The sequence below is a fragment of the Cupressus sempervirens genome, chromosome 11, assembly GCF_028749045.1.
Source record: "Cupressus sempervirens isolate cs-2001-9-10 chromosome 11, ASM2874904v1, whole genome shotgun sequence".
Taxonomy (NCBI): domain Eukaryota; kingdom Viridiplantae; phylum Streptophyta; class Pinopsida; order Cupressales; family Cupressaceae; genus Cupressus; species Cupressus sempervirens.
Window position 1 is genome coordinate 275,390,359 of NC_143128.1, and position 26,037 is coordinate 275,416,395.

Genomic DNA, 26,037 nt, shown 5'->3' on the forward strand with positions numbered 1-26,037 from the left:
CCTACAAGACCCCATAATAAGCTGACTCACATGTCTCTGCTAGATTGAGCTAGAGTGGGGACATGACAAAAATCCCAATTTTCTGGGCGTTTTTAGCAAAAATGTGATTCATAAAAGGCATGAAATGAAGCTTTTTTAACATGTAAAGGCAAAAATAAGTTCTTCAATAGCATATATATGGATCAAAATGTCAAAACGACATATATTTAAGCTAAAAAGTGATCAAAATTGCCCCAGATCTGGGCATTTTTGGCCAAAAACGTGGCTTTCAATGCATAGAATGAAATGTTTTTTGCGAGAAGAATCAACGCCTAAAGCATGAGAATGCTTGGACTTGCAAAAATGCCCCAAGATGAGAAGATTTCAAGAGATTTCATGGAAAAATCTTAGATCTCTATGCAAAGATGTTTTCTTAGGAAGCACATGCATGGGTTGGTTTTGCCCTTGGACGGAAAAACAGGATCTTGGGATTCAATGACATATGTTAACAAGTTCAAACACACTTTAGAGATGCCTATACATGTTTTAAAAACATGTCTTTGGCTTTCCTTTACCTAAACACACTCTAGAGGTGCATTGACATGCTCTAAAAATATGCATATTGGTCAAAAATGGGTTTTGAAGATACAAATGCATGTGCCTTATAAGAAAATCACACCATTTTAGTGTGATTGCATGTTTTAAAATATGCATCCAACGCAGAACTCACCTTTTTGGTGTGATTGCATGTTTTGCAATATGAAAAAATATGCCTTATGAGCAAAAACACACCTTTTGAGTGCTTTTACACATTTAAATTTTTTCAAAAATGACCTCCATAAGGTAAAACACACCTTTTTGGTGTCACTGCATGTTTTTAAAACATATGAAATTGCATGTTTTTTTTCAATTACATGCATTTCCATTTAAAATCGCACGTTTTGAGTGCAATGACATATTTTGAATTAAAATGTGCTTGTAGACATGATTGCACAACTTAAGTGACGAATTAAGTACATGGGTATTTAATTTTTGAACAAATATTACTCAAATGGGACATAAATAATATTAATAATATATATTTAATACAGTATATGCAAATATCATTTTAAAAGTACTATTTACTAGAGCGTTTGATTTATAACTCAAAAACTAAATCAAACTATATAGTTAATAGTCTTTTAAGTGAAAAAAAAAGCAACTCAATTTAAAAACATAACATAAAGTGCACTGTAGTTACTTTAAGTGAAAAATTGAAATGATAAAGTAACTTAAAAACATAACATAAAATGAATTCATGTTATATCTTTCAAAAAGTGAGTGTCAACTTAAAAATATAACATGATATTTTTAATTTGTGCAATTGCATCTAAAATGTCCACTTTTTGGGCACTAAAATAATCATATCATTTTATTGCCAACTACGATTAAGCCCTAAGATAGATCAAATCGAAGGGAAAACCAAAAGCAATGATTTGGGTAAAACGAAAGGAGCAAAACCCAACAAACACACTAAAAAATAAGAAAAAAGACATTAAGGCTTCAAAAATCAAACATAGGCTCAAAAAATAGAAAAACTAAAAGGACTTGACGAAAGCCCTCTATAAAAGGATTCATTATATCAGTTGGAAACGATTGGTTGATCAATACTAACCATTTAAATAACGAACTAAACTCGGATAAATGCAAGACAACAGGCTTGAAATGAATGGAACAACATGTTTATGGACAAAAGAGCCAAAATTGGACTTAGAATGATGGATTGCATGTGGGCAAGGATGGGGCTTTTGTTTGAATGACCAAGAATGCAAGTTGGATGCAAATGGATATGTGCAAAATGACAAATTGGGTATTTAAAAATTGCCACCTTTAACCAAAATCAGGTTCTCTAGAGGTAATTACATGTAGTAAAAATGCATTATCTTTACTTGAGATAAAAATGTAATTGGGTTCGGAGGATATAATTGGATGTGTTACAGGATGGAGTTTGGAAAATGGATGAAGTGTGGATTGGCATGGAAGATGAAAGCATGTATATGCACTTGCACTCTTGGGTGGAAATCCTCATTCTCTAAAAAATAAATCAAAACAAGCAACAAACAAGAAAGAAAACCTAAAAACAAAACAAAAGCTTACCTCTTATTTTTGACTCAATCATGACAAACTTTAAAATCTATCCATACATGCAATTTTGTTTTTTGATTTGAAAGACTTCATTTGCAATAAGAAGATTTCAAACTTATTCAAATACAAAATGCAAAAAACAATGGCTGCATTTTAACAAATGGACAAAAATGAGTCAAAGAATGCAATATTGTAGTAAAACAAGAAATACAAACAAAGTTGAATCCTTATACTTACTTGGAGCTCAATGAGCCAAAAATGGAGGAAAGAGAAGTTTGAATGAACAAGTCTTCTCCAAAAGCAGGTTCTCCAAGTCCAAATGCATGCAACAACCAAAAAACCTTTGTAATATTCAAAGTTTTAAGGAAAACCGTGGTCTCCAAGGGAAAACACATGTGCATGAATGAGCAAGATGTTATTGCAACTCTCTTCCTTCCAACTTTTTTGATGCAAGTTGGATTTAGAAGGCCCAAAATATGGTCGTTTTGGCTCTAAGATGCAAAACATGAACTCTAAAGACATTCACATGCAAATGTCTTTTATGGATGGCATGTTTTTAGGCATTTTTGATGCAAATCATGCCCTAGAGATTTCTTTGCATGAAATATTTTGGCATCGAAGTGGAAAGACGTGGATTTTAGAAGCATTTACATGAACTCAAATGCCAAACGCACCCTATAGATAGAAACACGTGTTAAAAATTCTTGTATTTGTGACTTTCAGTGCAAATCACACTCTTGGGCTGCCATTGCATGCGACTTTTTGGAGCAATGCATGCTTTTAGTGCAATGGGAAATGGGCCCTTCAACACCTATATCAGATGAATCCCTTGATTCACCTTTGATCGTGACAGTGGATGCATTCTCCACTGGACATCCAGCTCTTGAAGATGTACTATTAGTGACTCCAGCACAACCTATGTCCTTAGTTGCACTTGTACTAGAATTAGAAGGTGATCAGTAATTATGAGAATGTGTTTGGTGCATATTCTATGTCAATCCCCTCTGCTTCAACTCAGTCCATGGCATTGATTGATGTAACCTCAACATAGTTTGAGCAATTCTTGACTAAGGTACACATAGTAGTTCGACAGCTATGGCCATTCAAACATAGACTCCTGCCATGGTCACTACAGTTATGCAAGATAATCCAGTGCAGACCATGGTGACTACTGCTACAAATGACACATCTTCTTTTAGCCTTCGTCCATGGCTAAGCACCATCACGTAGAAGAGGAAGAAAGAAGAAATCACACCACAAGAGTTTGACAGGCAATTTGCCAGACCAAAGGTTTCAAACAACAAGAAAGCTATAAAAAATTTCTTGAGTTGTGGTTGATGACAAGAACATCAAGTATGCAAAAGTTGCTGAACTTCTTATTGAAAAACCAGCGGAATAAATGCAATTTTCTGATTACAAGTTCTTCGGAATCGAGTGTGGCAAGCAAACTTGTTTGGGTTGTCGAGAAGATGCTCAAGATGCACTTGACTCATTAGTTTAGAAAAATGACATGTTGTGGGAAAAGAAAAATAGGCTGAAGAGAGAGAATGCACATCTTTTGGAAACAATAGAGGAGATAAAGAAATCTTCTTCAAGTATTGAGCCTATCTTTTCCGAGTGCACAAAAAGAATTGAAAGAAAAGCGCAAATTGTAGATGAATGTGCTGCTCGCATTGAATCATAGGGAGTTCACATCATTTGAGATATCTATAGGATGTTGAGGAAAGGTAAGGAAGTTGTTGCCAAATTAAGTGATATTTAAGAATCACTTAAACGACAATTAGAGTTAGTTGGATGGAGACATTGGTGCCTAGAAGAACATGATGGAGTTTGATTTGGATGCCTTGTGCCACTATGAAGTCATCTCATCTGCTGAGATGTATCATGATTGAAGAGCACATGATTATACTCTGAGGAGGGGGGCGGGGGGGGGGGCGGCGGGGGGCGATCAGTAGAATAACAATTTTTCCAATTTAAAACTTTAATCCAATCAGTAACTTAAAATACTGAAATAAACAATTATGCACATGAACACAATGACACAAGGATTTATGTGGAAACTCAATGCAGGAGAAAACCATGGCAAAATAATTGCTTTTTATAAACTTTGTTCTTTTGCAATATTTTGTAAGCTCCAACCTACTAGATGCTCCAACCCCTATGTTTGTGAGCATTGACTCATTGGAAGCTTCAACTCCCACGCTTCGTAGGCTTTGACCTACTAGAAGCACCAACCCCCGCTACTTGTCTTCGTGAGTACCAATCCACTGCACACAAACTTATCTCCCACCTTGATAATGTTGCTTACTTCAACTAATAATGGACACTTCTATTGCATAACTTCTCCTCTTGTTCAATCCGATAATGATATTTGCATAAATTTTTATTCTCTGCCTGTAGACACTTTTCTCACCTTTTACTCTTCACTCTCTTTCAGTCTCTTTCCACACACACACACACACACACACACACATAACAGATTAAAATCTGAATATATATTCTTATTGCTTCACATACTTATACATTTTTAAAAATGATATATTTCTTATTTAAATCTTACCATTGAGGGAATGTGACTTTTCAAGTCCAAAAGTATCATTTTTTATTTAAATCTTACCATTGAGAGAATGTGACTTTTCAAGTCCAAAAGTCATGTCCATTTAAAAAGTAAATTACTTGTTTTGGATTAACAAATCACTGTTTTTAGATGTACCTTTTCTTAATTGCACATAATGAATTAATTTCTTATCCTGACCAATATGAATTTCTCTCATAATAAATTTTCAATGATACCAATATCACTCTCTATTTAAAATAATATTAAACGCTGCTCCATTTGTGACTGTAAATATGTTTGTAGTCACCGCATCTGAATATTCAAAATTTCATCTTGACTCAATGCTGACATGGGGTCCTTTGTTTGCTACAGTCCTTGGCCACTGTATACACTAAATCTCTGTTATTGGAATAGTGATGCAAATACGCTGCAGTCATATACTTCCAGGTGTCTTATCACTGCATTCATCTATTCAGGTTATGTCAACACTTTGTTTCTATTTTGTGATTTTGGACTTCATTATCTTCCCCATTCAATCCCTGATTAATTATTATTTCTATCTTGCGATTTTGTACTTCATTATCTTCCCTTTTCAATCCCTGATTAATTATAGTCACTATTTTTAATCCCTGTCTAAAAACACAATATCTCCATTGTTGTCTTTTCTCAAATGCATCAATAGAATTATTGCTCTTGTTTATTCTGACACAAAGATGTAGGATGACTATGTGAATGTTTCAAAATATGACTCTAATCTGTTCGGTGCATATCAAAATCTCCATATGCTTTAGGTAGGATGACAAGGATTACATGTAAAGTGCAATTATTTTGTAAGCACATGCTAATATCCGTGTATAATCAGCTCATATAGTCAAGTTGCAATCACATTACACATGCAACTTTGAATAAGTCAAATTAGTTAGTTAGGAGTTTGTTAGAGAATAAGTCAAGGTGGTTGAGGATTTCCCCTTTTCCCTCCCCCTTTCTATCTCCTATTTTCCTCTATAAGGAGAGAACTCATTGTAAATGATCATTTTTTTCTTTATGGAAGAAGGCTGAGCTTGTAACTTGAAAGCTTTATGTTTATTGTTGCAAATCTGTGAGCTGAATAAAGAAACAAGTTTTCCTAAACTTTGTGTTAAGAGGCTTGGAATCAATCTTTGTTTTCTTATGTTGCGTTTGATTAATTCATCTTTGTTACTTCTCTCTTTTTGAAGTGTTTGAGCATTTGGTGTTGTTCTTGAAGACTTTGAGCTTTAGGAAAAACAATTACTTCAGTTTAATGGTGGCTGCAAGTATGAAGAATTAAAGACTTTTTGTTCTAATTCTTAGTATATGATTTCAAATTGAATAGTTGATAAGAGACTTTGTGCCTTATTAGCTATTGATCCTTTTATTCAAAAACGATGATCGTAAGAGATTGTGTGCTCTTATTCTCGATTGCATAAGTTAAGTTGTAACTGTTGTCTTAAAGTTGTTCTTACGTCAACTTCTAAGCCATTGGTATTATCATAGCAGTAGAAACCTTTTGTTAATTTACAAATAGTTGTTGTTAAGAGTAAAATCATTCTTGCAAAAAAGAGGAATTGATTCAGAGAACCACCCATATTTCAATTCCTGTTAGGTTTTTGTTGTAGCCACCTACGGTAATAACGGAGCCTCCCCTATTGTTGAGGGGAGAGATTTATCTCACTACATTGTTACCTAAAGTTCCCATTTTGTAAGTTGTAGTTCTATTAACTTACAAAAGTTTTAGCCAACAAACATAGATGTGAAACAACACTCAAGGATCCTCCGACCTGTTTGAGGATGTTGAACCCTTCCTAGGGCGTTTTTCATCAAAGTGGTACAAGAGTGTAAGGGAACCAATATGCATATGATGATGCATAGTGCACCACTAAGTATTCATCATGTAGCATGTTCCATGCCTTAATTGTCTCGAAGCCCCTATTTCTTCGAGATAATTTGTGTCATTATAGTAATCTTCTTACAAGTACACAATAGTAGGGTGAAATATGACGAATCAATTTTTTGCGGAAAGGCATACATACACGGCTTGCTCTCGAGAAATGTGACTAGTATCTCATAAACCATGGAGTCGTGAGCTGTTGTGGCAACTCATAATCCATGTTGGTAATATTTGTCTTTACAAAAAAAAGATTAAAAATTATTGGATGGAATAATGGGATTATATATTAAATAATATTTTTCAAAGGTGGAGCACTGCTCAACATACTTCGACTCAAACCAAAACTATACTTGTATGCATGACAAACTAGATTCGTACCTAGTTGGAGAATTTGCAACCCAGTAACAGAGAGATTTTGCACATAGTTCCAGGACTCTGCGAGTCAGAGTAGGACTTGCTTAGTCCGAGCCAGAGTCCATCAAAATGAGGCAGATTGCCTCTGGCCTCAGACTCAGCAGAGTCACTATGGACTTGCCGAGTCTAAAGACTATCCTAACTCGTAGAGTCCCGAGTTTTGGACTCTCTCCGACAGTAGGACACATAAAGTGCAAAATAATAATAAAATAAAGGGTTAAGTGCATTGTTTGTGCTTTGTATAACATCTATTTTACGTAAAAAGGTCATTCCATCCTTTACTAATGCTTGTGACAGAGAGCAAAGAGTTAGAGAAGAGTATTGGGGTTTTTAGAGAGAAATTAGCAACCCGGTTGGCTCTCTCATATCAGTTGTCGATTCTCTGTGCAACTTTGTGGCTTACACTTTAGTATTGAGAGGAGGTAAAGAAAGCATTTGGAGGAGGCTTCTACAAACTTACTTGCATTTCCTTTGTCTGTGCAAAAATTGAATGATCTTGTCTCTGTTCACTACAACCTTTGCCTTCACCATAGGCAGATCCAGGGCACCGATTGTATTAAAAACTGTTGATCCACATCCAGAGTGGAGCACAAAGATTGCTGATCCTGTCTTTAATGATGAAGATGTGGACTGGGTTGATTAGGTGGATTGGGAGGCAGAGGCAGTAGCGATGGCAGTCAAGGAGGCTACAGTGCAAGGAGACTGAGTGCAAGATCCTAAGGCTAGGAGTGATGGATCTGGGTTTGATTATGAAGATTATGTGGGTGTGGATGAGGATGAGTATAAGGATGAGGATTCCCTTGATGTTCAGCCTCAAACACAGGGAGAGACGATGGCTCTACAGTCTTCCATGACTTATCTTAAGCGTATTCATAGGAGGACATAAGCTACCATGAGCCTTAGTCTTCTAAACTCTAGCTGTTATTTTGATATGTGTTTTGAACTTTTGATTCTATGGATTTCATAATCCATGAATATTGTAGACATTTGACAGTGATAGTATGTTTAACTTCATATTACGTTATTCAGATTTTTTCCTTCAGAAATTCGCTTTCATACTTATGTGATTTATGAAAAATTGTGTATGTGTGTTAAGTAGCTTCTATTTATCTTAGTTATTGTGTGTTTGATGTTAATTGACTAAAAGATACAGACAAAATCTTTAAATCCTTAAAAATCTTTGAATTTTATGGGTTTTTTGATTTTCTGAGTCCTTGTCGAGTCTGGTCACCAAGTCCGAGTCTGAGCCCAATTTTGATTATCCGAATTAGAGGCAAGTCCGAGTCCTGTAACTATGATTTTGTATAAGAATTTTAACTTTCTAGCGACAATTTTTGTTTTGTTTTTTGTTTTTAAGAATTGGTAAATGTGGGGAAATCAGTGGTCCCTTGGCCTCTTTGGAGAATAATGTGGGTATAAAATTGCATCTCAGCGGGGAACACATAATTATATTGAGAGGGGGGGTGAATCAGTATAATAACAACTTTGCCAATTTAAAAACTTTTTATCCAAATAACTTGAAATGCGGGAATCAACAATTATGCACATAACAAAATAACACAATGTTTACGTGGAAACCCAATGCGGGAGACAACCATGAAAAATAATTGCTCTATATATAAACTGATTCCTTACAATGTTTTGTAGGCTCCAACCTACTAGAGGATCCAACCCCTCCGTTTATGAGCACCGACTCACTGGAAGTTCTAACTCCCATACTTCCCAGGCTCCAACCTATTGGAAGCACCAACCCCCACTGTTGTTTGTGTGAGCACCAACCCACTGCACACAATTCCTCATCTCAGTAAAGATTTCTTTGTTTGCAGCACTTACACTTTTCTTTCTACATGAAGTTAGCCTTTGTTTTGCTTATCATATTCTCAGTTTGATATATGTATCAGATAATCAATCCGCAAATACATATTCATTTAGCCCTTCTCTATGTTCCTTCACCTTTATATATATTTTTCTAATTTGCTTTGTTCAATAGTTCCAATCAGCATATTCTTCCTTCACTTCCTTTTATTTATTCATTTTTACTTGCACACTCTCTTTCAGACAAATCTTCCAGATAGCTTCCTTTTCTTTTCATTTCATTTCTATTACATTCTTTTTATTACTTTACATTTTCTTCAAACATTTTTCAATCCCTTTATATATCTTATAAGGTGACCTATGAAAGAGCCCCATCTCTTTAAAAAACTTAATTAAGAGTTTACAAATTAGTGATTAAACATTATATCACTTTGTTTGGGTAGTTCATTATCAACTAATGATGTAATGAATATTTTTCCGAAGTGGCTGTAGTGCTCCATTAATTTAATATCTCTTGTAGCCACTAAAGACCCCCAACGGCTTGTTCTGTCACTATTACACATCATTTAATCATTTTCTGCATTTGAAATATATATTTATATATATCATACATCGTATGGAGTTTACGATAGAAATCATTGGCTCTTTGCTTGTCTAGTCATTCCTTGGCTATTTTATATGTCGCGGCTTGCCTACTGACTGATAATTTGTCTTTTTCCATTGTAATTTCTTTGCAGCATTCGTGTCATTTACACGCTGCTTATCTTTGTTATATATATTTGTTTTCTTTAAATGCCAAACTTTGATATCGTTAGTGCCTAGAATATTTGATTATTAAACAGTATGTAGATAAGCTTCTGTAATGTCCCCACTTCTTGGGACAATTTTACCTATAGAAATAATGAGAAGTATAGACTATTAAATTCAATTCTAGTGATTGATAACTAGGGATTCCAACATTTCTACACATCTTTGAGGATCCTTAATCTGGCTTCCTAACCCTCTGTGAGGATCCCTTGTGTTCATGAGGAATGGCCTTCGATTATTTGGCCTTCTTCCCTCAAACTACCTTTCAAGTCGGGCTTCATAATCCTTTGGGAAGACACTCTGGGTTCCTCAGAACGATCCTCGATTAGTTAGCCATTATCCTTCAAAGTCCTACGAGATTATCTTAATACATCTACTACATATCCCTTCAATAGTTTCATATTAAATGTTTAATGTAAATCAATACTCTTCCTAAAATAATTTACATTTATTATCCTAGTCATAATTCAATTGATCTTAAGAATTCTCATATTGAAATGGTATAAAATTAGATTAGTTAATAATGCTATTACTATGTTCTAGTAATAGTACTATTACAAAAATATCTAAATATAATCTTCTTCATATATTACTAGATATAATTAATAAAAAATTACTTCACATAATTACACTTTCCTACACTCCCATTCTACATACTTAACTATCTGATGATGATATAACCTTGACGTGGCTAGTGGCTCCTCATTTACTCTCCATGCACTTTGATTGGGAATCCGTTCAAGTCAAAGTCAAACCTCGAACATTTGAATGAGAAATTGTTTGATTCCTGCCTTGTGCGTTGTCTGATCTTGCGGGTCCTTGGTAATAGTGGCTTACGTTCCTCCTTTCTCGCCTCGCAGCAATGATGTTGTTGTCTTTTCTATTCTTGCTTATGTGGCAGTCACCCAGTGGTCTATGGATGTCCTTTGATGGTCGGTTTACGTCCTCTGCGTTCGTCGATGTGTCCCCCAATTATCCCTATTGCTTCCTCCTATTCGCCAACTCCTTTGTACTTGGGTGACATGGATTATAGTTGTCGCTTCTATATGTGTAGCCTTGTCACCTTCTCCGCTTAAAATATTGTGCCACCTTCCTTTCTTCCTCCTTCCAAATCATTCCTTCACGTCTTTATACCTATCATGTTTGAATGGCTCGTGCCTCTCGACTAATCAAGTGACGATGTATGGTGAATGGGTCCCATGTTAGGGATATATTTTTATTATTTATTTTCTACCTTTTGATTTCAATGTTTTATTTATTTATCGATATAATATATATATTTTTGATTTATTTATGGATTGAACATATTTAAACTATTAATGTAAAACATTACTATTTATTATTGATTCTATTTATATTGAGTAAAAATATTATTCCACATTAATCATAAGTAAGATTATACTATTTTATGGAGTATTTATCATTAGATAAATAATCTATATAATATTCATGTTTTGATTACTATTAATTTGGGCTCATGACAGCTTCGTTTATGATATACAATTCTTGATATCTGCTGCTAATCAAAATCTTTGACCAAAAGTATTCACACTCACTGTATGTCTTTACTGGGTCTTCAATACTAAATACTCATCACACCTGTTATATATATATACATATAAATATACATATATGTATATACTGGGTCTTCAATACTAAATACTCATCGCACCTGTTATATATATATTGAGACATATATCTTTGTGTATCAAATCTCTGTTTGATACATTGTTACCATTGTAAGACTTATCACTTTCTTGCCTTGTATTTTCCCGTCATGATTCCTCTTCTCCATTGTATACTTTATCTGCTATTGTCTTTAATAGTACCTCTGTCCATATCTTGAAATGTCAACATGTAGTTGCTTAATATTCGATATTTTTTGGAGACTCAAATTAAAGATTTAAAGACTCAATCTGTAACAGCACGACTTGAATATGAAAGACACGCGTAATTCTATTCTTTAAATTTGACCACTCAATGATGCTTGGTTGTTTGGTATCAAAACTTATTACTCTGTTACATGTTGCGCTCTTACATACAGATTTTGCTGATGCTTTGTGTTTGGACCAAAACCAGTATTTATTGGTATTGCTGAAGATACATATACATGTAGATCAGTATGGTTGTATCGCTGAAAACATATATATATATATATATATGCAGATCCATATTTGTTTGTATCGCTGGTAATGACTTTCTTCCAACAGTGAAACCATATACCATTGCAACTGAGTATAAACCTCTGTTATTTCCCAGCGTTGTTTCTTTGAAGATTTTTGATGACATGGACAAGATTGACTTCAATGTGCCATTCGTTTAATAATAACAGTGCCATCTTTTTTTCTTTATTGTTTAGGTTGTATCCATCCTTTGCATCCCTTATTGATAGTGCTCCTTTCTGAGCGATATTACTCATCGATCTCTTGACTTGCTTTATCAGGCCAACAAAAATGTGCAAGATATCTTTGACTTAGTACTTGTTAGGGTATTCATATTACTGTCTTTGCTTTGATGACAATAATAGTCATCTAGTTATGTACATATAATTAATCGTTGTTCATCATAACCTTTTAATCTTTATTTTCTTTATTTACTGCTTGTTAACACACCATATTTGATCGGCTGAATATATTTATGTTGCCTCAATGTTTAATGGTCATTAGTCTCTTTCACATCTTTAACTATAGAATATAGTAATGCTTATGTTGTCCATCAGTATAATATTAATCAATTCCTTATCTTTGACTTCTTCTTTCAACCTTTGACATTGCTAACATTTATCATTTTGTTCACGCTCAAGAATTCCTTTGACATCAATGACAATAATTCCATCACTAAGGTGGGGGCTTGAACCTGGGTTATAGCTGTAAGAGTAGGGTTATAGCTGTAAGAATAGAAAATGCTGTTGGTTTAGATGTCCATTTCTCTTCATGGTCAAAGTACTGAGGAGGATCTTTCAAACATTTTCAAGAGAATTTTGTTGGCCTGATAACAGTAATCTTCAAATGGAAATTTAATTATGGAATAAAAGGGCCCAATAAAAAAAATTATTCTTTTTCAAGTATTGTTGAGTCTTACACCAAATGTTTTGCCAAGTATTTGTATTACTAATTGCCCTGCCAAGTTCTTATACAGGCACTCTCATCTATGACAAGGTTTTGGTGAAGAGTAGGCATCGTTCTTTTCATCTTGAAAGTTTGATGATGGTCATGCTCCATGGTACCTCTAGTATGTAGTAGGACGTATGCTAATGGAGAAACTGCTTGCATATGTCCATTAGCACACAGTCTTATGCTTGTCTCCACTAAATGTATATGACAGTTGAGATAAGGTGGTTTTGAATGAAGGCAAGATTTGTGATTTGAGAGACAGGAACCAACTAATGATGAATTTAAATATCAGAATTAACTATGACTTTACCTCAGTTTTTTATTTTTATTTCAGGCTTAAGTTATATGAGAGTGAAAAATGAATTTTTAAAATCAAGCTTAAGAGTCCATAACGTTGGAAAGCAAGCCAAACCTGCAATTTTACTTTTGAAATAAGTGCTTCCTCAAATAAATTATACCAGGTTGTCAGAGTCTATGCAGATCATTCACTGTTTTTATTGGATCCTCCTATAGTAGCATATATGGTTGCAATTTCATTCATTGATATTTGATCTATAAGTATGAAAAACTGACAAATAATTGTTTGATGTTTACTTAATTGTACTCTTGTTACCTGGATATCTAATGATATGAGTTTCAATTCCAGCTTCTTTTCAAGTCATATAAATATTTCTAGTTATTCTTTCCATCATTCAGATTTGGAGTTTACTATTTTTTCTTGTTCAGGAGTGTTGAAACCTTCAGTAAGTGACTATGGATTGACTGTTTCTATTAAAGAATCACAACTGTTTTTGTGAATCCATTAGGAACCTCAAACTGATAAACAGTAACCCATTTTATGTTTTTGCAGATTACCTATTCAATCATCATTGACATTAGATAATTTGGATTCTACATGTGGAGCTACCATGGAATCTGGAACATGTTGTCAGGAAACGTTGACTTGTAATTCTCTATGCCTTTATGATTTTATTGAGAAATCGTCATAGAATAATTGTCTGTTATCATCAGAATTCAATTAAATGCTACATTATAGTTCAGATAATATGAAATCACTTACATAATCTTCAAGTCTAATCATTTGTATGCATTATAATATGTAATCTATAGTTTTTATTTATAATTTATCTTTAAGCACACCCCTGTAGCAATATTTTAATCTATGTTTCATTGGGAGAATTCCGACTAGATTTGAATAGGCTGTGCATTTACATCTGAATGATCTTATTTCTTCAATACCAAAATAATTTTGAGGTTCCCTTGCCTAGCTTGAAGACATTAATGGACTTTGTTTTCTCGTCTTTGACACCCACAGACATCAGAAGTATATCCATCTTGTTGTCCTGAATTTTGTCACTACAAAATGGAGGTAACGGTATGAAACTTTTCCAATTAAGTTTCGCGTTTCTCTGAGATAATTCACTATTTGATTGGCCAAGATTGATTAACTGATCATTCCCAATTCATATGATGAATCCTTTTACCGAAGGCTATTGTCAAGTCTTTCTCTGTGTTTTTTTTAGTTTGTTAGCCTATAGTTGATTTTTCAGGCCTTCAAAGTCCATTTTGCATTTTTGAGTGTTTGTTTAGTTTGTTTTAATCTCTTTGTTTCCTTCAATCTCTTGCTTTCGGTTTTCCCTTCAGTTCGATATCTCTTGAGATTTAATTGGAATTATCAGTCAAAAGATATCAAGGTTTTAGCGCCTAAAAAGTGGGTTCTCCAAGTCCAATTTCAGATTTGAAATATTGACCTTATATTCTAATGGTGAGTTGCACTTTTTGAAAAATATAAATTAAAATGACTTTATGTAATGTTTTTAAGTTACTTTATCACTTAAGTGATTTAAGTCATTATAGTGCACTTTATGTTATAATATAATGTTGAGTTGCTTTTAAATTTTTCACTTTAAGTGACTTTGTGCACTTTATAGTCTAATTTAATTTTGAGATTTATTTTAATATTTTATTTTAAAACAATTAAGTGAAATGTTACTTTTTGAACATATTTGCACATAATATGTAAAATATATAGTGTGAATATGATATTTGACAACTTTAAGTGATATTTGCTTAATAATCAATTAGACTAGTGCTAAATAGGAAATTTAAGTGATGCAACAACATTACATGTTATTTTTGAGAATGAAAGACATGTAAAGACATCTAGAGAGTGTGATTTTGGCTTGGATATGTAAACGCATGTAAATGCATTGCATATTTAAAACATGTAATCACTCCTAGAGAGTGCGATTTTGGCTTGGAAGTAGAGTTTTGGCCAAAATACATGTAAGTGCAAGACAAGAAAACATGACAATCAATGGGCCCTTCTAACCCCGATTTTTGTCTATGGATGGGTTTTATGACTTTGTCTTGTATATTTTAAATTTGCATTTGATCATTCTAAACCCGATTTTGCATTTGTATCTAAAAATGTCACATTTAATGGCATGTAGAGAGTGTAGTTTCCAAGTGCAAATACATTACATGTAAAAGGGTTTGGAGACCCGATTTTGTTTGCGATATGACTTACATGCATCCATGTTGTATATTTAAAACACACGTTTACATATGGAGACCCCAATTTTGGCCTTCAACTCCAAAATCACCCAAACATGTCTTTGCTTTGCATATTTAATACATGCAAATGCCCTTGGAGACTGTGATTTTCTTTGTGCACTCAAAACGCTGCATGCAAATGCTTTTATGGAGCTTGTTTTTGCTTTGCATGCGAATACATGACATGCGTTTGGTCTTCAAAAGTCCGTTTTTGCTCTCCAAGGGAAAACTTTTGGACTTGAGCAATACCAATGCACATTATAAAACATGCTAAGAGGCTTGGAGAATCTGATTTACATTGAAGGCATGCATTTGCATCAAAAATGTCACATGTAAATGCCTTTGGAGAGTGAGTTGAATTGCAATACAAAAAGCTTGTATTGTATTTTCTCTTCATACATTTGGAGTTAGAGGCCCTGCTTTGCCTGAAAATAGTGCATTTACATCAAAAACATTACATGTTTTAGCTCCAAAGAACCCAATTTGGACTTGGGAAGGAAGTATATGCATTTACCTTGCATTTTTAATACATGTGTTTGGCTCTCAAAAGTTCAAAACCGTGAAGGAAGTATATGCATTTACCTTGCATATTTAATACATGTGTTTGGCTCTCAAAAGTTCAAAACCGTGATTTTCTGCTTCAAAGCCAAAAATGTTGATGCAATAGGGCATTCTAAACCTTACCTTACATAAAATGTTGGAGGGAAAAGCTTTTCAAGACATTTGCATCAACTACATGCACATGCGTTTGGCCTTGGAGACCACAATTTGCCTTGTAGATGCATTCTCAAACATAGAAATCATTCCCATAAGTGCGATCTGCACTTAGGAAGACATTTGCAATCATATCAGCAATACCTTGCACATGCATTTGAATCTTGCAGCCATGATTTGGAGCTAAACTTTGAATCTTTCAAAGATATTTGGTTACCGCATGAAAATACACTTGGAGAATCCAATTTTGGAGAAGACAAGTTCATCCCAACTTCTCTTTCTTCCAAACATTTCTCATTGCTCTCCAAGTAAGTGTGAGGATTTTACTTTACTTACATTTCTTGTTTTTTTTGCTAGTTTTCTGTATTCTTTAGCTCTTCGTTATCCATTTGCTCAAATGCAGCCCTTGATTTTTGCTTTAAGTTATTAAATAAGCTTGAAATCTGTGTCTTTGTTGCAAATGCAAAGCTCTTCCATCTCAAAAATAAAATTGCATGCAAAGTGAAGTTTTGGAGTTTATCGAAGTTTGACTCAAAGCAAGAGGTATTTCTTTCTCTTTGTTGTTAGCTTTTGTATATTTCTTGTTGCTTATTTTGGTTTTCTTTTGGAGAAAAGTTGAAGATTTCACCCAAGAATGGAAGTGCATATCCATGCTTTCATCCTAATACTCAATCCATTTTCCATACATCCAAACTCCTTATTGCTTCATATGCAATAACATCTCACAAACTCGATTGCATATTTACATCAAGTGAAAACGATGGATTTTTACATGTAATTGCCTCTCATAAACCCCGATTTTGGTGAAAGTTCAGACATTTAAATACCAAAAATTCTCATTTTGCACACATCCTTATGCTTCCAACTTGCATTCTTGGCCATTCAAAAAAAAAGTCCTATTTTGGCTACATGCAACCTACCTTCCAAAACCTGATTTTGGCTGTTATTGTCCAAAATACAAGTTGTTCATACCATTTCCATCCTTCTAAAGTGTTCAAAAAGTACCTAAAAAGTATATAAAGTTTTTCCATTAGTGACCAAATCTTGCAATCCTAATGGATTCAATTCCATTGGAAGATGTTTCCATTATTTCGAATCTTCATGTTGCCAAAAGAGAGAGAAAAACCTGTTAAAGATTCTATAGGGGAAGTTGTTCTGAGCTTACACCCGGACAACATTGAGAAGGTTCTCAAAGCGTAAAAAATTTCAGAATGTGTGAATCTGACAAAGAAGAATTCACAATTGTAGAATGAGGAAAAACTTGGTTACATCAAGTTTTCAAATGAAAACGACAATTCATAAAAGAGAATGTAGTGACATGGAATACAGGCACTCTCGATTCAGTAGCCATCCACGATTATATCATCAAGTACAAAGCCTTTGCTGATAATCTATAGGATTGATTCATTTGGAATCAATAGTTTCATTATTTTCTTCAAGTGTATTTTCAGCTTTGTAGTTGCAAAAGATAGATTACATGTAATTCGATTAAATGATCCTTACGTGCATGTAATTTAAAAAATATTCTTTCCTTTTTTGATTTAGTTGAGATGGTTGAGTTCATCCCACCTTTTCTCTACTTTTCTCACTCCTTTTCTTATACAAAGGGGCGACCTGCCATTGTGAAAATCATCTTTTATTTTATGCAAGAGAGTTCTGCCTAATTTGTGCAAGCATAACTTCGATTGTGTAGTACTAATTTGGAAGAAAAGTGAATACAAAGAAGCAATTGGATTCGAAGCTTTGACTTGAAGCAATTGTGATAGAGCAAGTTATAAGCTTCGACTGTGATTTGTGTCCATTGTCTTTGATTTTTGTTACTGTTGTATGTTTATTAGAGCAAGTGAGTCAAAGAAAAAATTGGAGCCGAAGCTTTGACTATAGGTTATATTACAGTCTGATATTCACGCAGTTTGTTAGGTTTAAGTTATTTTTATTTGTTTAAACTGAAATAACTTGTAGGATTATAGCATACAAATCATCTACTTTTGGATGTCTTTGTGCCCGAGTAGTAGCGACTTACTTTTATAGTGTAGAACAATTGGACTTAGATCCAAGCTAGTACGCTTTCAATCAACCTTTGAGTTGGTGTTGGTTTATCGGTATCACTGTTTCCAATTTCTAGATGGAAGTGTAGTTTAAATGTTCTTCTTGAAGAGCACACAAATATACTGAGGGGGGGGTGAATCAGTGTATTAATATTTTTTGTCAATTTGAAAACTTTTATCCAAATAATTATTTTAGATACAAAAATCAACAATGATGCACTTGAACACAAAAACACACTTTATGTGGAAACCCAATGTGGGAGAAAACCATGACAAATAATTGCTTTTATATAATTTTGAATCTTTTTACAATATGTTTGTAGGCTCTGACCTACTAGAGGTTCCAACCTCAATTTACGAGCACCAACCCATTGGAAGCTACAACTCCCACAGTTCATAGGCTTCAACCCACTGGAAGCATCTACTCCCACTTCTGATGTCAAATTTGAAACTCCACTTTTGTTTTTGTTGCTTTTACAATTGATGATGGAACTGTAATTTCCTTTCCTTTGAAGTCGATCAATTTTCTTCAATAGATATATATTCTTGCTCTCCTCACACTACTCTTAAAATTCCGATTAAAGATATATATCAAATTTATAATATCCGAATATATCTCCTTTATTTTTGCTCATCTATTCCAAACTTCTCAAGCTGCTTGCTTTTTATTCTCAAATATCATCTCTTATTTATATATGATATTGTTTTTTTTAATAAAGTCACATCTCTTTTAAATAAACTAAATGTTTATTATTTTTCTTTTTAAACATAACATAATACTTTATTGTTATGGTTATATCTTTAATAGATATTATAAGTTCTATTGCCGATTATTTTTGGAAACCCAATGACTTGTGATTAGATCATTTAATTATGGTGCCTCACATAGGTTTGTTCAAATACCTTTTTGTTCACAAACTAGATATTCCAATGATGACTGCACAAATATTTCTCCAGGTGTCGTCGATTACTTGCAATTTTGTCAGACTCTATTAGAGTGGAGACCTTTTATCTTGTCTATCATGGCTTCTTGAATTTGTCTCTTCTCCAATCTCTCTCTCTCTCTCTCTCTCTCTCTCTCCCTCTCTCTCTCTCTCTCTATATATATATATATATATATATATATATATATATATATATATATATATATATATATAATGACATCCTTCTTAGTAGTTTCCTCTAATACTCGTCGCTTGTCTTCAATCGCTGACAAAATGTGGTTTTCATTCTTTCCCTATGAGTGACATGGATTCCATAGCTAATCTGATCGCTCCATCTTTTCACATAGACACTGTCACACTGGAACCATTAAAAATTATCGGTGATGATGATTTTGATTTCTTTGTGTTGTCATAACCTCCAAAATCGTTGCTTAGATTGTTTGAGCATACCATTATTTCTCTTTTGAGTATTGCGTAGCTTTCACCATCTTCATATGTTGTCAATATAGTTGCACTCAATATTCACAAATATTTGTATGTCGTTGACTTCTAAAGTTTGTCTCTTCTTTCATGTAATGCGACTTGGATTGGACATATGGCATAGTTACGTATTTACTAAGACTTATTCTAGAAACTGTTGTTTTACATTTCTTTGTGGGAGGACTTTACGTGGCTTCAATAGAGATATTAGAGACTTCAATAGTACAAACTCTTGTTATATTTCTGACTTCTATTGTCACTTTCCAATGCAGAGACAATGATGGTCTCTATTTATTTTAATAAATACCTGTAAACACTCTCATAGACTATGTATTTTCTGTTGTCACTATGCCTTCTGATGTAAACACCATTCTAAGTATTATCTTTCATTATTTGCATGCTTTGCTTGCCTGAGTGATGTCTTTGTTTATTTTCATTCTTAAAGTCTCAATAAGTCTTACACATATCGCTTCTTAGTCTAATTGTGACTTGTCCAAATCATTATTGCTTCCAGTGTATAATGGCTCCTTCTGTATTGTACCCTTGTATTGCTATCAATGACAATAATTGCATCACTTCTTGCCCATTACCCCCTCCGCAAGTAAGTGGATTCTTTCCTGAAATAAGAGGAAAGAATATTAGTAACACCCTTCTAAGTACCTCTAACTTCTTGCTTACCTTGAGTTGACCCAAGGAACAAAGAAAAGGGGGATCCTTCCCTTCAAGGTAGGAGAGACTTTATCTAACATGCTATGGGTGGTCATGCTATTTTGAGACCGAATTTGCACAAACTGTTGGTTGCAAAATATCCCTCCAACACTTCTCAACCAAAGTATTTTAGAATAGTTCTTTTCAAATAATTTCTCATTCTTTTCCCTTTCATCATAATTTTGAATTGATTTAAACATGGAAAGGCATAATGATGGCAAAAGCTCCCACAATATTAGCCATTAATGATAATAAGCCTTTATATTATGATATTAGGCACCTCATTTTTTGACATTATGATAATGGCTTTTAGTTTTGTTGGGTGGATATTTTGCAACCGACCATTTTGGGTAAATCTGGTCGCAAAATAGGTAGACCAACCACGATATGTGAGACCAAGTCTCTCCTACATTAAAAGGAAGGCTCTCCCTTCTCACCGTTCCTTGGATCAACTCAAGGTAAGCAAGAAGTTGAGAGATTTTGTAAGGGATGCTACCAATATTCTTTCCTCTTAACCTTCAGGAAACAATTCACTTAACCGTGGAGTGAGTAATGGGCAAGATGAAATCTCTAACTACACTTCTATCTAATAATTAGAAATGGTGATACTGATAAACCAACACTAACTCAAAGGCTGATTGAAAGTGTAACGGTTTGGCTCTATGTCCTGTTTGCTTAATTGATAAGAAAAATCATTACTATTGGGGCACAAAGACTTTTGGAAGTAGGGAAATTTTAACTATTTTTCATGAATTTGAGATGGTAATACAAGCTACAGTGAAAGCTCCTAGTCTATATATCACCACAATTGCTCCCAGTCAAAGCTTCGGCTCCGATTGCTTCTTAAATCACTATGTTTTATTATTGAACACACAATAGTAACATGAATCAAATAAAGTAGGCACAAATTACAGTCAAAGCTTCTAATTTGCTCTATCACAATTGCTTCTAGTCAAAGCTTCAAGTCCAATTGCTTCTTTTATTCACTTTTCTCCCAAATTCGTACTACATAATCAAAGTTATGCTTGCACAAGTGTGGTAGAGCTTTCTTGCATACAATAAAAGATGATTTTTACAATGAGGGGGGCACTCCTTATATAGGCAAAGGAGTTGAGAAAAAGATGGAGGAAAAAGTGGGAGCAACTCAACCAACTTTGACCTGGTCTAACTAACAAGAGAAATTATTGGATTACACCTGATTACACATTTAAGTCATATTACATGTAATTACACATTTTTATGTAATACATTCTCTTCAATTACAAACATGAAAGAAGAAGACAGAAAAGAAGGAAAAGGGCATTGTAGTTGAAAATGCAATCCCAGATGATAACAAGATTGGAAGTTCCTATATTTTGTGCCACTGCATTCACCTTGATAACCATGGTGTTACATCTTTTGATAGCCTCTTTCTCGCTTTGATGAATTGTTTGTTGTCATTTGAAATCTTGATGTGATCAAGTTTTTTCTCGTTCAAGTTGTCGTGAAGTCACATTTGTAGATTGGCACATTCTGGAGTCTTGGACACTTTGAAGACCTTCTTGATGATGTCCATATGTAAACTCTAAACAACTTTTTACTAACACTTTTTAACCTTTTTTTTTGAAACAGTGTTTGGCACATTCCCACACGAACTCGGACAATTATTGGGAAAATGGAGACCAAATGAATTACCACTTCTCTTCATTCTTTATAGAAATTCTGGCATATCTTGACTTGCTGCAACATAAAAGTTTCAATGAGATTGAATTCATGATTGGAAAATATGGATTCTAACTCCATGAGAATATTGGCAAAATGGATCTCTGAGGAATAGTATATTCGGAGTATTGATTGGATACTCATGAAACATGTGCAATGAATTGGATGTGATATAGAAAGTACATGGGAATGCGTGCACATGACATTGTTTGGCTCTTTAAAAGTAACTTTTAGTCAAAAATGAGTCTCAAGATGGAAATACATGTAAAGGAATTTTCATGTAATCATGACATGTGATTGGGTGTGGAGAGTGAGATGCGTGAAAGTGGGAATGGAGAATGAGATTACATGTACACGCTGATGATGGATGGAAATATATGTAATCGCATGTGAAGAAAGAGATGCAATGTGCTATGACATGGAAAGGTGAATATGGAATGAAACGATGCACTTGCACGAATAGGTGGAAGGTGGAGTGAAGTGAGATGTGCTCAAGTTCTTGGGAAAAAACTTGCAATTTCTTCCAAATGAAGAAAAATGAAAAAGCAAGCAAACAAACAACGAAAACAAACACAAAACAAGCACATGCCTTTGGTCTTAAACTCAAACATGTCAACAAGCAAGTTGCTTGAAAATGCAAATTCGAATCTAGAGTTTGGGGAAAATCCAAAAGTATGGAAATGAAAATTTTTCATCATATTTAAATTAAAAATGCACTATTCATGGCATATATCTGGACAAATGTGCAATAACAAACCATAATATGCAATAGAATAGCAAGATAAGCACAAATTTATGAACAAGATTGAAAATGTCCACTTGAAGATCAATGAGCCAAAATAGCAAGAATTATAGACTTGAAGACCGATTCTCCTCGAAATCCAGATTTGCAAACAAATATTTGACTTTTGTACTAGCATGTAATGGACATTCAGTGGTCGAATTTGACATGAGAAGGCCAAAAACGTAGTCGCCAAAGGCAATAGCATGCATTAAAACCAAAAAAAGAGGGCTCTTGATCCAAATGTATGGGCTGAAATGCCATTTTTTGAGTTTTTAAAACAAAAACATAGCTTTTTAATGCAAAAATCTGGGCTGTTTTTGCAAAAACGTGGTTAAAAAAATGCATGTAAATTGATAGTTTTTGACTTGTGAATGCAAAAACAACTTTCCCAAATGCTAATACATGGATCCAAATGCAAAAACATGGCTTTAAAATGCATAATAGCGGATTAACAATGCAAATTTCTGGGCATTTTTAACAAAAACGTGATTCAAATAAGGGATGAAATGAAGATTTTTTGACATCTAAAGGGAAAAATGTGTTTTTCAAAAGCATATATATGAATTTAAACCTCAAAATGAGTTATATTTAAGCCAAAAAGTGATCAAACCTGCTCCAAATCTGGGCGTTTTTCACAAGAACCTGGCTAAAAAAATGCATATATTTGAGTCATGTTTGTTTTGGATATGCAAAATCATGACCCCCAAATGCATGTATATGCATTAAAACTAAAAAACACCCCCCTTATGATGGATTTCAAGTCATTATATGGGTAGATCTAAGAATTTTGGTGAAAACGTGTTCTTGGAGGAATAAAACATCAAGTTTTTTGCCCTTGAATCTTCAAAGACGGGTTTTTGGGATGTAAATGCATGTGCTATGAGAAAAACACACTTTAAAGATGCATATACAAATTTTAAAAACATGTCTTGAGCTTCTTTTCACCCAAACACACCTTTTGGGTGCATTGACATGTTCTAAAAATATGCATTTTGGTTAAAAACGGGCTTCCAAGATGCATATGCATGTCATTTAAGAAAAACACACCTTTTTGGTGCCATTACATATTTTTGCAATATGCATATCTCACCTTTTAGCTGTGATTTCATGTTTTAGCAATGTGCATTTGTATTTGTTAGCACCCAATATGAGCATGGTCTTAAAACTTGGAATTCGTGTTTTCGAACCACTTTGAACATAGTTCAAAGTGGTACAAATGGGTTCGAAAATGCAGATTGGTTAGTTCAGAAAGGCTTAGAATTCTGTCTCAATGCATACTCAAGGTTCAGTTTTAGTTAGTCCAATGGTTTCAAGAAAGTGTAGAGGTGCAGGTTGAGATGAAGATTAGGTGCAATGGTTCGAAATGTTTCAGAAGTTCAAGGTGGCTCATTACTTCAACTTGCAGATTCAAATCCTGGCTCAAACGGTCAAGTTCAATAGTTCGATGTAGAAGTTCAGAGGTCATAGTTTGGAGACACTCCTCAGCTAGAGAATAAAATATCATCATAGTGGAGCTTCAGAGTTGTTTTCAGTGGTTTAGAGTTGGTTCAATGTGTTTGAAGTCACAGGTTTGAGTTTCGACTTCAAGGGTTTATTAAGATCAAGGCTTCAAATTCCAAGGTGCAGAATGTGTGTTTAGTTGATTGTTCTCAGAATGTACGAAATCAGTAAATTTGCAAAAGAATTTGATGATTCACCATGAATGGTCCAGTCAAAAATGCAGCAATTCAAGAGCCTCCCCATTGTTTCAAAATTGGTGACTCAAACATTGGTGAGATGATGCTGGTTCAAAGTTCAATCAAACATGATAATGATAAGAAAATATGGTGAATAGGCAATGGAAGAGGCATAAAGATATAGAAGTCAAATTGAAATATATGTGCCTTATGATTTCCTAATATGTCAATGGGTGGGATATCACAGTCATATGGAAAAGATAGCATTGGTATTGGGAACTCGCATCCCTTATATTTTTGATGCTAAAAATTGCATAAAGCAAATTCACCCACTCCGATTAGCTGAGGAAATGTGCTACAATGACACATTTACCATTTAGCCAATTAGTTCAAGATTGGAAGTCGATGCTTCAGACTAGATGGTTACTGGCCCAAGAAGAAGTCTCGCATACATTATAGGGACTATTATTGACACAGGCCATTCGGTGGGTCTTGATATTTCTTTTGTGATAAGATGCAGTAGATGTATCAAATTCTTACAACTTGTCAAGCAGCCAGGGGCTTGCTTGCAATGGGGGATTATTTCAATCATCTACAAGCCACAGAATGCTGTGATGTTAAATGTGATGGTATTAAAAATATATTTTTGATGAAGGTGGTCTTTAATCGGTAAGGAAAACCATGAACCCCCACCAGTTGGACAATAGCCGCATGTGTGCATAAAGGTGTAAGCCACAGGCTTGACTACGTTCGATATACTCTCGGTAGCAGTAGTTCAAAACAATGCCGACTGTACCATCATCATACATATATTGAAAGGTAAAGGAAGATCAGGTGGAGCATCCTATAGTGGGTGACACGAAGATGTTGTCTCTAGAAATAAAAGCTTATTGCCGCTCATAGGTAATTCGGCGTTATGCATCCTATATTCGAATTGTTGCTGCCACATATGCGAATCAACGCATTGGCTCGCCAAAGCCTCACAAATGTAGGTGAAGTAATTGGATCTTGCTTTACAATAGGTTGTAAAATCCGAATGCCATGTGTATGGTGATTAACCGCTTGGTAATGCACAATAGGAAGGAGTAATGAGTTTCATCATGGAACAAATGTGAATATATATAACACCGCATAATACCATAATGCATATACACTCAACACGTGGTACAAGTTACATTGAGTTGAAGAAGGTATAATGGTAAGGCACTGGTATCTAAGTTTGGATCCACGTGCCCTCGAGTGAGTAAGGAGCCCCCTTTAGTTATATTCATATCTGCATGAAATTAATATGCTCTATTCCTATGCAAACATTCAAATACAATCATGCCAAGCCTGCAGTTATGCCAAATCCGCATTCAAACCAAGCTACCCAAAAGCTATACCAATTGGTTGCATATAATTTTCAAGGAGCATCTGCACTAATGACAGGTGGACAGCTTAATAGAAGGAAGAAAACTCGAGAGTAAATCGTAAATATTATGAGGAAACAAAAGAGGCAATGGGATATTGACATTTTTCTTTGATTGTGTCAATTAATGATGCTGTCACTACATTCCAAACCCCTCACAATACTTGCGGTGTGGTCTCTTGAAATGGAATGCATGGTGGTTACGTATAGATTGAGAGGATAAAGATCCGCATTATGGCTCAAAGGAAAAGATCTGATAGCATACTGATGTCAAGAAATATAAACATCGATGTAGTGCTG

The 26,037-nt window shown here is 34.4% G+C and overlaps 1 protein-coding gene across 17 annotated transcripts in view; it reads left to right on the forward strand.

The window, feature by feature from the left end:
• The window catches only part of LOC149529181 (uncharacterized), a 272,432-nt gene that overhangs the window by 191,761 nt on the left and 54,634 nt on the right, over nucleotides 1-26,037 (forward strand). For all 17 annotated transcript variants that reach the window (XM_089811676.1, XM_089811678.1, XM_089811679.1 and 14 more), the window contains one exon: nucleotides 13,569-13,663. In XM_089811676.1, the coding sequence (XP_089667802.1) occupies nucleotides 13,569-13,663 (95 nt within the window). The remainder of the gene's footprint in view (nucleotides 1-13,568; nucleotides 13,664-26,037) is intronic.